Source organism: Synchiropus splendidus, chromosome 10 (assembly GCF_027744825.2).
Source record: "Synchiropus splendidus isolate RoL2022-P1 chromosome 10, RoL_Sspl_1.0, whole genome shotgun sequence".
NCBI classification, from domain to species: domain Eukaryota; kingdom Metazoa; phylum Chordata; class Actinopteri; order Syngnathiformes; family Callionymidae; genus Synchiropus; species Synchiropus splendidus.
Window position 1 is genome coordinate 17694482 of NC_071343.1, and position 21154 is coordinate 17715635.

At 41.9% G+C, this 21154-nt stretch overlaps 1 protein-coding gene across 3 annotated transcripts in view; it reads left to right on the plus strand.

Moving 5' to 3' along the window:
* Nucleotides 1–21154, plus strand: part of LOC128765587 (contactin-associated protein-like 5) — a 179673-nt gene that overhangs the window by 84353 nt on the left and 74166 nt on the right. For all 3 annotated transcript variants that reach the window (XM_053876360.1, XM_053876358.1, XM_053876359.1), the window contains exon 8: nucleotides 5083–5350. In XM_053876360.1, coding sequence (XP_053732335.1) covers nucleotides 5083–5350 — 268 coding nt within the window. The remainder of the gene's footprint in view (nucleotides 1–5082; nucleotides 5351–21154) is intronic.

The following is a 21154-nucleotide window of genomic DNA, read 5'->3' on the forward strand; positions in this document are numbered from 1 at the left end:
TCACCACCCAAAGTTTCTGTTTTGGCTCAGTTCTCATAAGTGAGGACAATGCACCAATCTGTCTGTTGATCTCACATTGCACCAAGACACTTCCAAAATTGACCTTGAATCTGTCTGGCTTAGCCACATAAAGACACAGTTGCCTGTTGAAATAAACCAAACATGTCACTTCTGGCCAAACCTTGGTTGATAGAGTTTGATAACGGATTTTAACCCCACTTAGAAGCAGGTAGCGGTTTAATTTTTTCAAATGTCAGAGCAGCAATTGAAGTGGAATCCTATCCATCATGTTATTTGTATGTAGAGCCCAGGTGCTGATCCAGGACTCATGGAAGGAAGACTTAAATGAAAGGATGTTTTCAGATCTTTTTTTCTTATTTGTGAGATTGTCCCATGACCCCTTCAGTCGGGAGGAAGTTTTGAAGGCAGAGTAGAGCTTCTTCAGCTTGGACTGTTTTGCCAGTAAGAGCAAAGAAAAGTCTTATCGAAAGCATCGACTTTGCAAGTCTACACTGAGTGGCATCACATAACACCCTGAGGAAAGTAATATATTGCCGCTGCAAACGATTGCTGGTGAAAGTTCAGATTAAGATGACGATAAAAGCTATCAGTTGGTAGTAAAAGAAACTCATTTTGTCTCGCTACCCCCCGATTAATCATCACCCGAGGGCCATTAACAGTTCAAGAAGCGATGCCAAGTCCAAATTTGTTGTTTGTCCGATGCCGGCAAACTCCTAAGCCAAAGCGATTGCATCTTGAAAGTGGTTTCGGGCTTTTCCATCAGCAGCGAAGCATCACATTTTCTTAAACCCTCAGCTGATCTGTGATGATGTTTGAATAGTCAGATTTAAGGGATTCTGGTCCCAAATTGGACCGGGGAGAACACGAAAACAATCATTAGACCAAATGTAATGGATTCATTTGCCGAGTGACGCCGGCCCACAAATCAGACGGTGACCCAATGAGCCGTAAGCTACATCTCATCTGAGCTAACCCCTGCCTTTAACGTCTGATGGCTGCATTAAAAGTCCTTTACCGACATTAAAGTGGGGAGGTGGAGAGAGACCAGCTGCCAAGATGGAAAGCTGTAATGGAATTTCAATGGGACAATCTCCCTGAGGTTGATGGAAAGGAATCACATTGAGAGCTGGAGAGCAGTGATTGCTCTATGCTGCCCTGCAGGCGCTGATAAGACTGTGACCTCAGCACACGCTGGCCCCTCTGACACAATTCTGCACTGCATAAAATCAAACTTCAGGGCGGGTTATTTCCTCACCAGGAGGAGAGAACGGCAACCTCTGGTGACATTTACTTACCTGTGCTACCGAGCTTCGCCACATCAGATCACGCTATATATTTTGAATATGGGTGATCATTTCACCGTAAAACAACTGTCAATTGAGTTGGAAGCCTGTTGTTTTTGGCCTAAATGAATAGTTAACACGAATCCTGCGATTGAATATCATTTCTTTTGAGAGTGCGGAAGTCTTGTAAGCGTTTTGTGACTGTTACAAGGACCTCTTTATGATCCTGACTTCAATGAAAACCCAGCCATGTGTGTTCAATAATTGAAGTGTTATTGCTATTTAAATTTTTTCACCAAGAGTCCAGGTCCGCCTCTTCTCAGAACAAGCTTTAAGACAATAATATTAGCAGTAGAACTGCATCTTGTTAACATAACTGTCAGTAAAGTGAGCAGTGTCAGAGTGTTAATTAAGCCAAGGCAGTTGGTGTTGTCAACGCCGTCTCACACACCAATGAATGAATCCATCACTCCCATTTGTACAGCACTAAATTAGAAAGTTCTGCCTGTCTCCCACTTCACAGTTTCAGACTCTTTTCAAATGCAGTCTTGACAGATCTTGATGGGCTGACATATTTACCCATGGCCGCAGAAGTAGTCGGTGTATCACAGAGCCTGAAACTATGAAGCCAGTCTTTGTTTTACTGACAAGGTGGATCATATGTCAGAACGTGGTGAATTATTTCCAAAAACACTGGCCCCCCAACCTCCATCTTTGAGACCTGAGGGTCCAAAGATGCTACTTTGAGAATTCAACATGTGCTGGATAACGTCACTGTTGCTAAATAGTGAGCTCTCTTCATCGATTTTGACTTGTATTTCTAGCCCCACTTTATTTTAGTGTTGTAACCTAACAAATAACTGTATACACCTGTCACATTATTTGTGATAAAAGGTATCACAAATTCATATTCCTGTATGAAATTATAATCGTGACAAAGTTGACAATGCCACTCACGGCTTATTTGAAGGGGATGTTTTTCGATGTTGGGGTTAACTATTTCACTCTTTCATTTATTTGTTTCTGGTGTGAAACTGTTGGAGAAGGCAAACTGCAGACAAGAAGAATAGTCTCATGTAATTTTGATGAAGTCACCAGGCGGTGGCCATAGTGAATTTCTTAACTTTTACAGTTGTTTATCTGATCCACAGCAGATACTCTTCCTTATCTCTCAAGCTACAATGATGATGGCTTGCACCAGTATCGGAGCTTGTGGACCATGTGTGCTAGCAGACTCAACATGTGGCGACTGTGCAGTGCTGCATCTGCATGTCACGCGCATGCTCGGTCTTCATCAGAGTGTCAGTAGTCTTCCTCAGAATCTGAGTCAGTCAAATTCACTCTCCAGGTCTCTGTTAGGTTCCTTCTACCAAACTACTGCCATCCTCGTCTCCTTGACCAAGGGGCGGTTTTCAAAGTTTATTTCCTTTATTTACTCTTTCACATAGACACGCCCAGGATGTGACTCAGTTTCAAGTTGCAGATCTCTGCTTTCTGCTTGTGTAAAGCAGTAACTACATCAGGCTGCATATTTGTCTGCAATGCTGCTGGTTGCCATTTTGCGACTTTGACACTCAAAGGCTCATATGAATACCTGCTATGCCTTCTAAAATCGTGATGTTAAATGAGCTAGCACAGTCTTACTATATGTGGCTAAGTTTTAGAAAACCATCAATATTGAATAAACACAAAACCTGTAAAAATATAGTCAAGAGTCAGAGTCAGCCACATATTCTCCTGTCAGTTTGCATTACAGAGGTGCCACTGCTGTTACTACTACTATTAAGTTTACTTAATCTAAGTACTTTGTTACAGTGCATTTTAGACCACACAATTACTGCTGATACTCAAGTGCAGTAAATGTCTGGAAGTTCACAATTAAACACCATGGTCTCTATGGACATGGACTGTTTGTTCCTCTTCCCTCTGGCAGGAGGCTACGGTCCATCCAGACCAGAACCTCCCGTCACAGGAACAGCTTCTTCCCCTCGGCCGTCAGACTGTTGAATTTGTGAACAGCCTTTGTTGTTTTATTTTATTTTATTATATTTTGTTGACAGCACTTTATTCCGGAGCACTTTCCAAGTTGGTGAGATCCCCACGCCAATAAATTTGATTCTGATTCTGATTCTAGTAATATTCTCAAGTTTTCTTTAACTTTAACTTAAGTCACTTCTTAGTAACAACTTAATACATTCATTTAAGTTTTGCCTTGTAGTACATTATACAACGATATTGTAAAATAACTAACAATCTCAATCCTGTGTTTACAAAACAGATTTAGGTTGTGCAGGAGTACACTTCTTGACTATGAAGATATGTCACATTTTCTTTCCGAGCGTTTCATGGGTTCCTTCTTATAGAATGAGGATGTTGTATCGGTCAGCCGTGGCGAAGAAGGTGCTGATTTTTCGGCTGAGTTTTCAGATATAGGCATCAGAGTCAAGGTTGAGACGCTCATCTGGGTGGAACAAAGAGATTCAGAGACTCTTTACTTTGGCTGCTGCCCCCGTGACCCAATCTTGAACAACTAGAAGGAAATGGATTGAAAAAAGTTAAAAAGAGAAAAATATTTAGCAATTGGACCAAGTCCCATGTCTATTTGCAAGACTTCTCAACCTCTCGACGTTGTGAAATTAATTCTGAACGTGCTCACTTTATCTGTGCGTAAAGGACGGTGACAGGAATTCACACGTTTTCTTTGATGATATTTTGCAAGAACGCTGCCATTGAATTCCACTGTCCTGATTTCAGGTGCTGAGGCACAAGGGGATTATTTACTTTTGTTAACACTCCTGCATTCCCTGCCATTCCTCTCAGCTAGCAAAACAGCTCCAGCCTACCCAGCCAACACAATGTGACAAATCCTCTCTCTTTGCACAAAAAAACATTTTTTCAACCAAAATGTCCAATGAGGATTTTACTCATCATGCTTTAACTGTGGCACCTGTAGAGAAGGAGACTACTATTTTTTATTGTGTACATGTGTGTGAAGGGGGTTGGATGAAGCCTGGAACATTCCTTCGATGTCATCTTGTTTCTGATCACATTATTGTGCAACATCTTCCAATGATCTGTTTGCTTGTCATAATTTTTGATCTCTTGTGTTGCGACCATTATGAACTGATTTGCCAGTAATGGAGGAATTCAGAACAATAACATCATCACCATTTTAATAAACGTCCAGCCAACACTTGGAGAGTGTTCTCAAGTATGAGCTGGTGAAGGAGCCAGTGGAATATTACGAGTGCAGTCGTGTCTTTCACAGAAAAAGCTTGTGCCTCGGCACTTGTGAGGCAGGAATCATTAACTTGGCTATTTTAAATTTCAGAATGTTGCGACAAGGAAAGAATGTGAGAAAAAAAAATGCTGCGGTGAATAAATTATGCTGTTATTTAGTTACTATCACCACCAACTTCTCACACATTCTCTGTAATTTCTAGAGTTTGTTTGTGAAATTTGTGAAATGCTCGCTTAAATTACACTCCAACTGTAGTTTATTACGATTGATTTTTGTATGTATTCTCATGATATTGACAATGATGTGTGAATAATAATAGCAGTAATGACAATATTAGTGACTTATTTTTACGTACATTTTATGTGGAGGAGTTCATTTTTGAAGAGGCTGTGTTTACATGCTTTGCAGTTTTTCCAAGCTACTGCTTGTCATCCGTAGGCATATGCACGTGATTTCCATTTAAATAACAGTCCAACTCCCTCGAGATGAGTCTTTCCAAAGATTGTCATAAATCTGAGCCGTCGCTGTCCTTTGTAGGGCAACGTGACCTTCTCGTGCTCGCAGCCCCAGCTGGCGGCCTGCACCTTCCTGAGCTCCAACAGCAGCTTCCTGACACTTCCGTCAGCAGCGTCGGCCACAGGGGGCTTCTCTGTCCGCTTCCAGTTCAGGACTTGGAACAGTAAGGGACTGCTGCTGTCGCTGCGTCTGGACCCGGAGCCACACAGACTCGCGCTACACATCAGCAACAGTCGGCTGCATTTGACCCTTCACGGCTCGGGGAGACAGAAGGCGGAGGTCATCTCAGGTGAGCGCACAAGTCACCAACACAGGCTCTGTGTGAACACCATTTTAGAGTTCACCTGGATCACCTACTTTAATATATTCTCGCAGGCTGGAGTCCAACTTCAGTCTCCTTAGTTCACACAGCTGTTAAAGTCTTGTGCTAAAATAACTACTTCTGGGGTGGATGAAGCTCAAGGTCTGTGGTGAATGAAAAGTGTTTATTTCGCTGTCAGAATAACTCAGAGAAAATGCTAACAAGAATGAAAGGACTGCGTTTGTGTCTGATCCTGCACCATGCTTTGTTCAAAAGGGGACATTTTTGTGATAATATTGCAACTATTTTGACTTTTACATTGATATTCATATTGCTGTGCGTGGTTGTGGCACAAAGTTTCTTTTGGTTGCAAGAAGTTTCAATGATTCTTCTTTTCTCCAATTCTCTTATATGAGTGATGGGTGGATGAGCAGACAGTGCCATCTGGTGGCCTCAGAAAATCTGGACACTGTTTCATGAAACCTCACCTACCCCTCACTATTCCCCTATTCTTTATTCTGCCTTTTCTTCATTTTCATCTTTAATGTGATGCTTCTCTACAACCAAAGTTCTCAAGTGGCCAAGGGGAATACTTGTCTGGAAAGTGAACAAATTCACATTCACACATGGTTGCCCTCTTATTGAGTCTGTGCTTGTTGTTGGCATAGAAGACAGAGTGTAGGTGTAATAAATATATCTTAACATTGGGCCGAAAAAGTCATTGAGATTACGGCGATGTTGCCGGGGAAGCGGAAGTTTCGGTTCAGCCTGCCAAAAAAATGATTGAATGGTGCTGGGATATTTAAAAAGAGCTTTCCACCATAGATTGAAATGGCTACTAGATATGCACACAGTGTGTGTGTGTGTTTTTTCCCAAATAATGAGGAAGTTGCACTATTTGATCATAAAGTCCAAAACCATGGAGCAGATGCTTGCATGTACTTATACATTTGTATTGAGTTAGCAATACAGCTGTTCTGCCAGTTTACTCTGGCTACACATAATGGCAATGTGTAAAGTGGTTCATTTTTGGGAGATCCCTTGGTGCCATTGCGATTTATTGACAATAAATAGGTCCTTGACTCTTTAATTTGATGATCCAAAAAGTTTGGATTCTTTGTGAAGAAGATGCTGAGCGTGCAGGGTTCTAACTCTACTTCTGTGATCGACTCACCTTCACCATGAAGTTTGTCTTTGTTTCTGGCTCGGCATGTAGGGAGTATCCCTCTGGCGAAGGCTATATGACTATGTGTGAGTTCCTTGGCCACCAATGTAAGTTTCAATTCAGAGCCCAGCCATTGTTGCTGTTTTGTTGACAAGCCACAACTCCCAAAGATGAACCAATTCTTTGTGAGCATGAATCTATTGTGTATTTCGACTCTACCTTCCAGGGCAGTTTGTCCTGGAAAAAGGTAGTGTTGCAAAAAAAAAAAAGTGTTGAGTGACAATTCGAGGAGGAAGGGTGAAATGTGCTTGCGCAGGCACTTCTCATGACTCTCTGAGGCTGTCTTGATACTGAGTCTTGTACCCGGCCTGTGGACATGAAAGTAACTGGTGACTGGGAGTGAGTGCTGTGAAGGACGACAGCTACGTCGCATGCAAACATTCTTGACCTGTCCGGAGAGTTGCAGTGTTTCTGTGGAAAGAAAATTAATTAAAATCCTCTCAAGCAGGCAGGACTTGTGCGTTTGAAGTGAAAGATCAAAGGACATTAAAGAGCCCATTGGATGAGTTCAAAGTTCATCGATTAAAAAGACCATGCAGTCTTCCAAGAAGAATGCAAAGCTTAGGATCTTACGATTCTTGTTAGAAGTGAAGATTGAGTTAAAAAAAAAATGACAATGAAAGGCAAATTTGGGACCAGAATGGCAGATGAAAGGAAAAGATGAGAGCAGATCTAAAAAGATGATCCTTGATGTTCTTCACTGAAAATCCTCAGATGAAGTTTATGTCTTATATTCAAGCATCAATCGCTGAAGATGCTCATTCTTATTCACGCGCAGTCTCTGCAGTAAAAAGATAAAGATGGCAATTTGTTGTTCCGATGTGAGCGACTTAAACAGCAGGGAGTCCAGGAATCAGTATCATTAGCTGTAAAATTAACACAGTTAAACTGTTGTGGAAAATCACTGGGAGGTTAATGGAGAGTGAAGGGGCTTCATTCAGTAGGACCAGCTTGAATGAGGAGGTGGGGCAAGCAGTTTAGAAAAGCTTTTAGCAAAGGACACAACCTTGTGAGAATGCAGTTCTGCGTCTGATTCACTCAAGTCATCAGAATTCCTTTGTGCTGTTGTGTTCGGCTCAACAGCTCCACGGTCCAGGATGACTGTGCTTCGCACTTTTCTCAGCACTTCTGCTTGCAGTTCCAATGTCTATTGATCAAAATGATGATGACGGGGATGATGCAGGAAATTCACATTATTGCATTAAGCAGGATTAACCTTTCTTAAGGATTCCAGAGAATCTGGCAATTTTCCTATTCTGAACCGGTTTTCCTATTCTGAAAACCGGTTCAGAATAGGAACCGGTTTTCAATGGTGCGTTCTATTGTGATGTAGTCACAGAATAAAACGCATCCTTGATGAATCCCCTGAGATCAGAAGGTTCAACAATGTTAGAGAAGAGTGGCTTGAGATACCGTGTACACATTATTATTATTATTATTTATTTATTTGTTTATTTTTTTATTTATTTTGAACAAATCAGAGTTTAAACATAAATTTTGAGATTTTTTTGCTTTGGATTTCAAACAAAAATCCTGAACTTGAAGGCCCACGAAAAAAGCTGGAAAAAAACATAACGTGCGCGGACCGATCAGCTGACCCACGACGCGCTTTGTTATGGTGTATAACGCAGCGTCTGTATGCAGACGTGTCCCGTTAGCTACATTTACTGACTGTTTTTTCTTCATATTGAGGTGTAAAACCTTTCCTGTCTCCCCACTGGACCGTGGTAGAGTGTCACAGCGGAGCTGCTGGAGCGCTCACTCCAGGGTTTGATGTCCTGTTGTGGGCTGGAGCTGGGACAGGGATGAGGCGAGTCTGGGACAGAGTGCTACTTGGTTTATGACTTTGTCACAGCCAAACTGCACAGAAGCGCACATTCAGAGCTGGACACGCACCGGGCACCTCTTCACTTCTGGAGAGACGTCACTCACTCGGCAACCCCTCCCACATGCAGCGGCCACACACATAGAGGAACAGCGCACCTGCAGCAGACACTCTACATTCACTCCTACAAAAGACTATTTTAAGGCTTGGAACGCATTATTTCTTTTTCCATTCATTGTAATGGGAAAAAGCGATTCAGATTTCGAACAGTTCGCTTCTTGAACGGCCGTCTGGAACGGATTGTGGTCGAGAACCGAGGTATATATACATACATATATATACATATATATATGGTTATATGTACATTTTTCTTGTGGTCAGTTAAAAAAACACATTGTGGTTTTCAAACGCACGCGTATATTCATAGGGTTTTTTTATGTTTTGTCGGGACATTTCATTGACTTCCATGCTTTCCCCAGCCCCTTACCCTAAACCTAGCCATCCAAGACGTATGGCTAACCTTAGCCATGACTCTGAACCAAACTTGAACTCAATTGTAATGGCCCAGTTATTTTGAAGTCTTTTGAGGCTTAACCTTATGTCCTTTGGAAAAAGGGCCATAAAGACATACGGGCTCACAAGGTGGTGTTTTTCTCAAAATTGGACCTCACTATTATTGATATGCTTAAACACACACACACGTCCCTCAAACTTGCCACACAACTTAATGTTCTGAGTATTGGAACAGCACTTACACTTTGAAGCAACACCCATTTTTGATATTGAAGGTCAAGACTGGACTTCACCCTAACTGAGACTGGCCAATTCACCTGTCCTCTGTCACCTGTCCTCTCTGGATCTCACCCTGGGGACTAACAAATGGCCTGAGAGTACAATTAGTTAAACCATTTTCATGCATAGGAGAGTATCAAGAGCATGGACCAATCGAAGGGACTTTGCTGTGTAGTGAGGCAATGAACCATCCCTGTATTCTAAATGAATTCCTGGTCTATATATGCATCAAGAGTGTCAGAAATGAATGTACAAAGTGTTGTCTTTACTGAATCACTGTCGTACAATGCCACCTTAAGACATTGTATTATTATTATTAATGCTGTTTGTGGCATCCGGCTAGCTCCCTGCAGAGTTTTCACTGGGTTGACATCGATCCACAGCACAGCATAAGCTCAACAGACAGCAGGACCCAGCACTTTTTGTTTTTTGACTGACTCCTGATACAAATAGTGGGGTGATGTTTGCTCACACAGAGGTGGACATTGCTCAATAAATATAGTCAGGTGTCAGCTTCTCTCTTCAGTGGTAGTGGCTGGGGAGCAGTGGGTCCTTGTCTTCTGGCAGGACGCTTGCAGGAGTCTTTACCAGCTTTGACATTTAGACAATAAATATTCCACTTTCGTGAAGCGCAAAATATAGAAGCAGATTCCCGTCCTGGTGGTGATGGGTCCTCGGGTGCCGCCTGGCCACTGAATCCCATTATGCCACTTATTATTGAATCATGGATCAACATAATTAATATTTGATGTTAGGTTACGAGCTTTCAACAACCGTCACAACCTAATTACCGTTCGCATAAGAACAGATGGTGAAGGTTAACTAGATGGATGGGAAATTTGATATTTATGAGCTAAACCTGACTTGTTTCGCGCTCTAATGAGACCTTCCTCAGTGAGAGAAACGTGACGTCGTGCTGTCAAATGCACTTTGTATTGCCATTGCAAATGGTGTTAACAGGTGAAAAAGAGTCCGGTTTTGAAGTTTTGCTGTGGATCTGCAAGCTCACGTCAAAGAGGAACGATGGAGGACTTTATTTGATGGACCCAACTGGCACTCTGATTGTTGAGAGGGGAAAGGAAAATGAAAAAAGATGCTCACTGCATGGTGTTTCGGGGATCATCCAGACACTGCTGCATGTAGCTTCCCAACTAGCTGGGGAATTTTACCATACTAGATACAGTAGATTTCATCATTACTGATTTGGTGAAGTCAGTGCTGATAAACTAAAGTGAAGCACACCAGTCACTGGGCTTGAGATAAAGTTGTGCTGGAAATCAATGGGGCTTAAAAGCGCAGCAGGTGGTTTCAATAGCTGGTAGTGGTTCAACTGTATCGCTGTGTTGAACATAAAAACTGAAATCCCCACTCAGATTTTGAAAAACAGTCCTGAAAAGATTGAAACTGCAACCTCGAGCTGAACAGGTCCCTACCCAAATAACTAGGTTTCCATGCAATTAAATAGTCGGACCAGGGTACTTGGTCAACTCGCCCCGTGAGGCCCACTGCCCCAATATAGATGCAGCGTCGAGTGAAACAAGTTATTGAGTAATGGGCTGCAATATGAGCCTGGCTCAAGCTGTCAGTCAGTAGCAAGCGCGTGCTAATAGCAAACACGCAGAGAGGACTGAGATAGCTGTTCGACTCGGTACTCAGTGAACGTTGATGGTCATTTATAATTCCCACGATGATCGTATAAATATGCACCGAGTTGTTTCCATCCTAGTGAATACACTCTTGGACGATTTTGCTGTTTTGGAATAAAAGTTAGTAACTTAGGGACGAGATTTCCGCCTTTACCTTGTGACTTCATGATTTAATATGGGCTAATACCAAGAGGCCGTCAAACAGTAGGTGCCAAAGTTTCGGGAGTGAAGTTCCGAGCGTCATTGTAAACTATCCCCACAACTCAGATATAGATATCAGTGTTGTGTTGGCAGCAGAGCAAACGCTGTGTTAAAGAGCGACTCAAATACTGATTTGCACATCTTTTATAACAGTATTGAACCGCTATTCAACACATCGCTCTGATTTGAAATATTTGTACAGTGGTACCTCTGTTCTCGACCACAATCCGTTCCAGAAGCGAATTGTTCGAAATCTGCTCCACCCTGGGAGATGTGGAGAGCGAGCACCTCCCCTGTGACACTCTACCACGGTCCAGTGTGGAGACAGGAAAGGTTTTACACCTCAATATGAAGAAAAAACAGTCAGTAAATGTAGCTAACAGGACACGTCTGCATACAGAGGCTGCATAATACACAATAACAAAGCGTATGTTTCAGTCTTCAGTTTGATTTCTGGATTTTCATTTGAAATCTGAAGCAAAAAAAATCTAGAAATTTTTGTTCGAATTCTGATTTGTTCGAATTCCAAGACGTTCGAGGCACCACTGTATTAGAAAATCTGCATAAACTCCGCCCATCAAAAAGGCTTCTCTTCCTGCGAACTGAAATCTTGTTCTCTCCAACCACGTCCACTCTGCTGTGATTGGTCATTTGGCCCGCCTCTGGGGACAGAGCCCTCCGCAACATGAGTTTGTTGCTGCTCTGTTCAGTACTATATCACTGCATAGCCCCACTTCCTCATCATAGCACAGGACCTGAAGTGTGATCTTCATAAACCAACATACCACCACACTCAAAAGTAGATGGTGCGAAGGCAGTTCGATCCGAAATCTACCCGTCTGCAGATAAACCACAACCTTGCTGTGGACAGATGTTTCATCAGCCCAGATAAGCAGAATGACCTTCAGATGGTGATGGGTAGATGAGGTATCATGAAACAGTATTGCAGGGTTGATGAAACAGTGCCACAATTTTCAGAGGCCACCAGATGGCGCTCTTGGTTTAGAAATGATTTGAGGTTTCATTGAATTCATTGTTGAAGTCCAAACATTTTACATCAGACAGTGCCAACTGGTGAAATCCAGGACACTGTTTCATGAAACCTCATCAACTCTACCATACTGTGTCATGATAGCTCATCGACCCATCACACCTTTCTGACCAATGCATCTTTGATTTGGTTGTTTCGTCAAGCACACAGTTACATGCAAGTAAACTAGTAACGGGATTAACAGGTTGGTGAGAAATCGGTATTTCTCTCCTATTTTTGGACTAACTCTAGAGGCAATAATTTGTTTTTCTTGGCTGCCATGAAAGGTCAGTCAACAACTGTGGGCAGATACTGTATTATTATACATTTTCTTTGTTTGAAGATTTGGCTTTTTTAATGAAGAATCAAAAATGTCATGTCCCTGTACTGAAACAACAAGCAGAACTGCAGAAAGCTGAACTTGTAGTTAAATAAAAAATAAAATTGCAAAATGAAAAGAAGATGTACATTTCATCTTGATATATTTTACATAGAGTTCTCACTATTTTATGTTTATTCATGATCAAACCAACGTCACTTGTGTCACCAAAATATGTCGATTTGTGTCCAGTTTCTTCTGTTGATCATAACCCATTGTTCATTCGCTAACGCCATTCTACTGCTCGATGTTGGTCTTTTTTTTCTTTGTTTCTCAGTATATAAAGTTTCAACTCTCAACATGTATGGCCAATTTCCTAACGTGTGAACAAAGCAAACTGGCTTTTAACACATGACAAATATTCAGTGAGATTTGAGGTCATATTTGGAGTGTTAGAATGTTGACTAGTAAAAGTTGTCAGTGCGGAAATGTGTCATTTAAAGACATGCATTTGCTAAACTCCGGCTGTAAAGCATCACAAACAGGAGAAACAAACAGAGAAATGACCTGAATTGGGCTTTTGGGTCACTTATAGATCAAGCTAAATGCTGCGTCAATGCTTTATTGTCTGACTTTGTCGATCAGAGAGCTGGCTTTATTAATCTCGCCTGTCCATCCTGCAAGAGGAAAACAATCTACTTTATTTATCAGTGAGACCCGTTGGCTCTCTTTAAATGAGAAACCAAAATTCGAGAGAAGCAAGGTGGCAGCAGGAAACGATGCCAGAGAGGCTGCCATGAATAGAAAGCCTGAAGTGGCAAGAACGCGTCACATTTAAGGATGTAATACACCGCAGGGTCGAGGTCATTTCCCACAACCAGCACAAGAGTATAGCTCATTTGTCATCGGAAACGATGCCTGCAGGAAAACCCCACATCACCTTTCCACAGAAAAAGTTGACAACATTTATAGTCTGTGGCTGTGCAGCCAGCAGTTACATCAGCTGAATGTAGACCCTGGGACCGAGCCTGGGGGGTGATGGAGGTGGGAGGAGACGTCTGCAGTCTTTGTTGTGCTTTATTGCACTTTAGCTGACGCAAGGACTGCGAGGGCAAGTGAGATGTAAAGGTTTGTTTTGTGACTTTCAAAGTGTTTTTGCAATTAAAGATTAAAAGCCTTGTCACCAACTTTCTTTTTTTTTTATATGTATTTAGATGTCTCCGTCTGCTGAGGCTGGGTTAAATCATCTTGTTCCATTCTTGACTCTTGCATGCAAAAGCTTGCAAAGTTTCAAGCTGGCTTTGTTCTGGAAACATTTCACCAAAAAAATAATAATTAGATGGTGAGTCCAGCAAGTTTATATCTGTTCATTATTCAGCAGTTTTTTTTCTCCCGGAGTGCCAAAGTGTCTGTTTCAAGTTTGGATGAATGAAGCGACATGAATACAAAGCTCACTGTGGATGTTGCTTTCTACCCCTGGAGCTCTCTTAAATGGAAATTGAGTCAAATCGTGCATGAAGATGTTGAGCACTCCACAAGTGAATAGAATAAATTCATCTCTGTGCTTTGGCAACAACAAAGCACACCTCCAAGTTTCACTTCATTTCATTCCAGGGACGTAGAAAGGGTGGGGTTGGTCGAAATGCTTGCCGTTTCCGATGTATTAAACGTGTCAGGATATGTGGTGAGTTCATCTGCTCTCCTCCCGCTGTCCAATACCAAATTCAGTGACGCTAAATTGTCCAGTTCTGGTGCATGAGAAGTTGTGTTTCGACATGGGAGAGGGCACCGCCTTTGCACAGGTGGGTGCAGATCTGCAACTTCAAGAGTGCCCCAAGAGGAAGGCGGGGAAGCCGGACACCTTGCAGGTGCTTCTGACCCACTCTTCCCGCCTGCCTTCCATCTGGCTCCCAGGGCATTCTGGGTAAGACAGTGGATAGCAACACCTTGGCTCTGAAGTCTATCAACAGTTTTGTTCGCCAAAGTTAAAGAAGTTTGATTCATGAGAGAAAAGTGTCCCTGCGACATAAACATTGTAAGACACAGTTGACTGAGCGTGTGTTTTCTGTTGCTTTCTCAACATCAGTCTGTGTTTGTAACTCTGGTTTAAATGATCAACACAGTCCTGGACTTCTCTGTGTTTATTTGTTAAGCACTTACTTTGAAATGAATCAGGATCCGAGAGACATGTTTGTGGGAATAAACCTACGATAATCGACAGTCAGCTCCACTAAATTGGTTTCTGTCATCACTGTCGGCATCTGAACCTTCCGTTTCACCTGGTAAGACTTGTGTGCGTTTTATGAACATCAGACACAGACAAGTGCAGGAGGCCTCTCTTGGCTTGTAAATACCCTCATTGTATTGACACTGAGCGTCGGTCTGCACCGTCATCGCTTTTCCAGTAGCGGCCGGCTGCATTTCCACAACTTGGGAATACTGTCAAGCTAACGTCATGATGGTGTAGTTGTTCAAATGCCCCATTGACGTTTGTGCCATGACCAACACTGAGCCTGGAACATGTAAGTTAGCCACCTGATTTCATTGGATGCTCTGGATACTTTGGAAACACTCTCTATCTCTTGAAGCTTTGATACATAATCAATGTGTGTCGAGAAGCTCATGTTCATTGTGCTGGATCTCTGTGTTCAGGGTTCACCACCAGCATGGACTGTGTAGGCGAGAATGTGGAGTGAGAGTTTAAAGGGCTACAGTTCAGGTTTAAACATCAAACATTGCCATTATTTTTCACTTTTCATTCTGCAAGAGTTTTATCTTGAACTATGAACTCTGAATACGACGCATGATTCCAGGTCATTGAGATTATCATGTGGATGTGACTGTGTAACCATGCAGTGGTAAACCTAGCATCTGAACAGACGCTGACAGGTGAGTCGATATAAAGTGAAAGTGAATCTGATTGAATCCAACCATGTGTTCTTGTGTTTATTGTATAGAACAACAGCCTGCAGCTAGCAGTCTGAGACAGTGAAGTGAAAGCTTGAAGTGCTTTTACGCAGAGCAGAACAGAGAGCTTTCCGTGACCTTGGAGCACAATTCCATGCCCACTTCTTTGTAAACATAACTTTGCTTATGGAATAAGATTGATGGGTGACGGCGGTGCCAGTAACTTTGAAAGTCCCTGGAGAATGGCTGTCTGGAAATTCAGTGTAGTTGCTTTGGAAGGATCCTCACAGAAGTCAGTCTTTTGCAAAGTTCTGGGAAGTGGCCTGATGCTTCAGCGTCCATCTGAAGAAATGCACACTATCACGTTGAGGAGTTTTGCTTTAAACAATCACTGTTTAGTTCTACATTTATTTGAGTCATTTAATAGTTGTGTTCTCTCTCTATAGATTTCCGTGAATTCCCTGCCTGGCCTGTTAGGGTCACCACCTAGAGCACATCCTCACTCCCATGGAGGGATATATTGACCTTGGGAAAGTTGATTTTTGTGTCACATTTGCGCTGCATGTTAATCCACTAGGTTTTCAGTTGAAGCTTATGACATAAAAAAGACAGAGGTTGTGGTTAGTTCTGCCGTGGGATGTGCTGCCTCCCGAGCTGCCACATGTTGACAATTGTCCAACATGAACACAGAAGTCGGCTTTGAATCCTGATGCATTCGGCAGTCAATTGAATCAAATGGTTCCCGTTCTACGGAAATTCCTGACATTCAAACAGGATGGTTGCGATTATAACCACAATATTGTTTGGCATCAACCCTGACTTCTGTGTCTACAAAGCAGAGACTTGACCATTGTCAATATGTTATCTCATATAGAGTGAGATTGTGTTGTGTTTGTGGTTCCACACCACTAGGATTGTGCTTCTCTACTTGTTTTTTTCTCGCTGATGCTTACTGTACATGGCATCCCCCCTGGAATCATTGAAAAAAAAAGTGGCATAGTCAAGATCATTTCCTGTTTACATTAATACCTTTAATGTATTTTCACAAGTTTTACCGACGTTATTTGTTTTTTCTTTGATGGAATTGTGAAGTGACAGCAACCAGCTCAGAACTACCAAGACATATACATGAAAACTTGACTTAATAAAACTCAATACAATCAAATCACAAAAGTAAATAATGTATCAATTGTTGTGAAAAAAAGGTCATTCAACATTTTTTTAACAACTCACTGGTCATCTATTGGTTAGGGATCAGAACTCTAGCTCCCACAGTGTCTGACTTGAATCCTGGTGAGACATTTTCATTTATGTACTTATCTACAAATCGTATGGATGTTCATCACTCTCTATGACTCTGCTGCCATCTGCTGTCCCTTATAGCCCATTAATATCAACAATATTTCAAATTCTAAAAAGAAGGTATTGGATTATATCATTTACATTTATGTGGCGCAACAATATTGCCGCTTATCCGGGGTCGGGTCGCGGGGGCAGCATTCAGAGCAAGGAGGCCCAAACTTCCCGATCCGCACAAACCTCCTCCAGCTCCTCCCGGGGGATTCCGAGGCGTTCCCAGGCCAGACCGGAGACATAGTCTCTCCAGCGAGTCCTGGGTCTTCCCCGGGGTCTCCTCCCAGTAGGACATGCCCGGAACACCTCCCCAGGGAGGCGTCCAGGGGGCATCCGGATCAGATGCCCGAGCCACCTCAGCTGGCTCCTCTCGATGTGGAGGAGCAGCGGCTCCACCCCGAGCTCCTCCCGGATGACCGAACTCCTCACCCTATCTCTAAGGGTGCGCCCAGCCACCCTGCGGAGGAAACTCATCTCAACCGCTTGTATCCGCGATCTCATCCTTTCGGTCATGACCCAAAGCTCGTGACCATAGCTGAGGGTGGGAACGTAGATCGATCGGTAAATCGAGAGCTTCGTCTTGTGACTCTGCTCCCTCTTCACCACGACGGTCCGATACAGCAACAGCATCACTGCTGCAGCTGCACCAACCCGTCTATCAATCTCACGCTCCCCTTTTCCCTCACTCGAGAACAAGACCCCGAGATACTTAAACTCCACCACTTGGGGCAAGAACTCTCCACCGACCTGGAGAGAGCAAACCACCTTATTCCGGTCGAGAACCATGGCCTCATATTAGGTACATAAAAAAAAAAGTGTGGATGGAAAAGAATATTTTTTCTGTCTTTTTATGATTGTTCTGGTTTATATATTTGTGTAGGTGTATTCCCTGGAAAAAAAAAAAAAAGCAAATACTGTACAATCCAAACACATTCAGTTTTCGGTATCAACAGCTGTATAAGTAGAGCAAGTCTTTGCATGTGGTCTGGTGTGCTTCTTGTGAACCGTCATTTTACATTTGGCGTTGGGGAAAAAAAAATCCATTAAAATCAAAGCCCTGAAGATTGACACTAGCAGCTGCGGGTCAGGGTGAGAGGTTAGGGCACGTCTTTCTCTGGAATAGCAGTTCAGTCCCTACATCCCATCGTTCATCTATCGAAATATAAATCATTCTTTGTGTAAACAGTGTATTTCTGAGACACCACGTCTGTGAAAACAGTGTTCCATATCCATCCTGCAGCGATATAGAGAAGGATGTGGAGTCATTTGTTGACAATGCAGGAACAGGGGCAGATTGCAACCACATCAGTATCTGGTCCCTGGAGATGAGTGTTAATACCGGATGGGTTGTGCTCTTCCAGAACCAAACAAAGAATGTGCTTCCTTATGAGCTCCTAAACTATTCTGCATTGACATCTATTTTGACTGAGTATGCTAACATTAACACAGTAGCTGTGCAGTGCGGTGTCAGAATATCAATGTCGTGCCAGCTGGATTCCACTTCCACTGACTTCCACTGACTCGAGTGTAAAACGGAGATTTAAACGGCACTCGGTTGTTTCTCTGCATCAAACAACACTGCATAATCAGCTGAGTTATACAGTTTAACGGTGATATTTCCACCGTTCAAGTTCATGTCTGGAATGTACGACTCGCCGACAGCGTCTTGGTGCTTAGTTACTAGGTGAGAGGTGTTACTATGAAGCATCCAGTGGGACTGTGGAGCTTCATTATTGTCCATTACTGAAGTGCCGATTCATCACCGTGAGCATTTCTTCAGAGGGACAAATGCTTCGTAATTAAAAAAAAAAAAGAATCTTATAACCTTCAGTGCATTACAGCCTTCTAGATGAGTAAACACAATCCCATAGTGCAGGGTCAGAGTCACCTTCCTGGAACAGATAGGCGAGTCTCATCAGTCTCTGCATAGAACTTCCCGGTAGGTTTCAGCATCGTGTGCAGCTTTTATTGTTGTATATTTGGGAAGCTGAAAACAGCTATGTCACTATAAGCACAGTTTTTTTTTCTTCCTCTTCTCTATATGTTGGAGTGTTGGTCGCTCCACTGAGGTCAGCAGTGTAAGTGCGACTGCAGGAAGCTTTTTTATCAATTGTTTGTCTTATTTAGACACTGTAATTCAAACTAAAGTCAGAAAAATAAAACCATTCAAACATGTATTAACTGATTTTAATTATTAAATTGGATTTATTGATTTATTTATGTCAAAAGTCATACTGACTGTTTTTAAACTTAAGCACATTTGGATGAATGATTAAATAAATAATTCATGAAATGAATGAAATGATACATGGATTAAAATAAACAAAAGAAAACAGTGATACAAGCTCTTTCAGATTGCAACTTGAATAATCTCTTCTCAGGTAAGTGCTGCAATAAAAAAATAAATAAATAACATTCTGAATAATGAGTAAACAAATGAGAAAGATCAGCTTTGAAAGAAAAAAATAATAATAAAAAGGCATCATCCGCATCAAAGGTTTTATCAAGACAGTCTCCACATCACTGGTGGTGGGCCTGGTGAAGCTTCATGAAACAGTGTCCTGAGTTTTCGAGCTCAGAATGTGGCGCTGAAACTAGTAGTTTGAAGCTGGTGGTTTTAGGGCAGTTGCGTCCATGTGGTGGGTCCTGCAAATGAGGCCACTGTCTCATGAGGTCTGCCCCGTCCATCACTACATATTACAACACTTAAGTTCAGTGACTTACTGACCACTGACCGTTTGTATGTTAAAGACTTGATATTTTTCTTTACTTGATTTTTTTCTTTACTCCTATAAGCAGCAGTTTAGACAGCAGCTTGTGACGTCATCCACAGAGCGGTCTTTCATCCCTGAAAAAATTACAATGAAGGCACGTTTTTCTGTTGACTCTGTCCTTGAATCTGCATTTTCTTGCACATTGTTTCTAAGCTCTTCTGTATTGCTTTTTGCACTTTATAATATTATTTCTTTTTCATTTTATTGTGATATGTTGAGTACAGAGCATGTTACGAACATAATTTCCCTTGGGATTAATAAGGTTTTTCTGATAACACAAACTTTCCTTCTGCTCAGAGCCTGTGATGCTCCAGGTATCTTTTGTCTTTGAACAAACAGAATCAGAAGCATTGTCAATCCTTCAGAATTATTGACTGAGCTCAGTGTCGTCAATATGTCTGTGTTTACTTGCGCAAAACTGAAGTAAGCTTTGTCGTGAGACATTTTATTTTATAAATCATTAAAAGAAAATGTCTCACGACAAAGCCCAGTCAATTTGCCCAGTTGTCTTTGTGACCTGGAAGCAGCTAGTGGTGCATTGAGTCCTGGGAGCCACAGAAAGCTTGTTTCCATTGTCCTCATGTAGACAACTATGTCGAGATGATCCATTGTTTTGAGTTAGTCGTCAAATGTTTTTCCAACATATTGATTTATTTACTTACTATTTAAACTTTCCAGTCAGCGCCAATAAAGCCACGGAAGCGAGAACAGGCATAATGTGTCACATTTTGTTGGAATTCTTGCTGCAGCATGTTCAACCACTTAAACACTTTTAATAGGGGCATTGTCAGGAGAGAGAATGGAACATTACCGCAGTAAACCTCCAACAAGGGATTTAAGCCTTGGAAATTGAGAGGAAACTGAATAATAATGTCTCCAGAGGGATGGAACTATTTCTGCTATCAATTGAATATGCTGTTTAAAAAGGTTATATATGGAACATTGATTTGTGACCAGCAGAATCAATTTCGCTGTTTTCCTATTTAGACCATTGCGGATTCGTTTTATAAAGTTTTTATGATTTTTTTTTTTTTTTTTTGAGCAACGCAGGTCAATAACGCTGGAGAGAAGAACATAAATCCAATGCCACCCCTTCACCTCAACCTGTCACACTCCTTTGGCTTGATTCATTATGTCATCGGGCTGGTGAAGCTTCGTGAAACACTGTCCTAATTTACAAAGCTCAGAAGATGGCGGTCCTGTTTTTGAAATTATGTAAGGGCTCATTGAAAGACTTGTTCGAAGCCTTGTATTTTAGTGCTGGTAGCACCATCCAGTGGAAATGTAGAATAGTGTTTCATGAAGCTTCACCAATCCATCACAAGTCGTTAGCGAACATCCCAACAGAGATGACTGAAATGTTTAATCATTACGGAGTTAAAGCACATCAAAGTAAAACATTATGGCCTATCAGAAATGAATAGAATAGGGTCGTCCAGGATAGAGTCAAAACAGTCCCTCAGACCTTTCCCTGGACAGCATAACAACATTTAAAAGGCCAAAGAATTGAGAATTATGTGGTATTATTTAAATTGGGGGGAAAACGCATTGTGCAATAGATCAGCTGAGGTACAAGAACTATGACTCTTTAAAGCCAAAATGTTAGTAATGTTAGTCAGTAACTTATTGGCTCCTTGCTAAATGGAAAACAAAGATATCTCTCAAGTCATAAAGCACTCAAAAGTGAAATATATTTAACGGATGCCTGCAGGTTAATTCG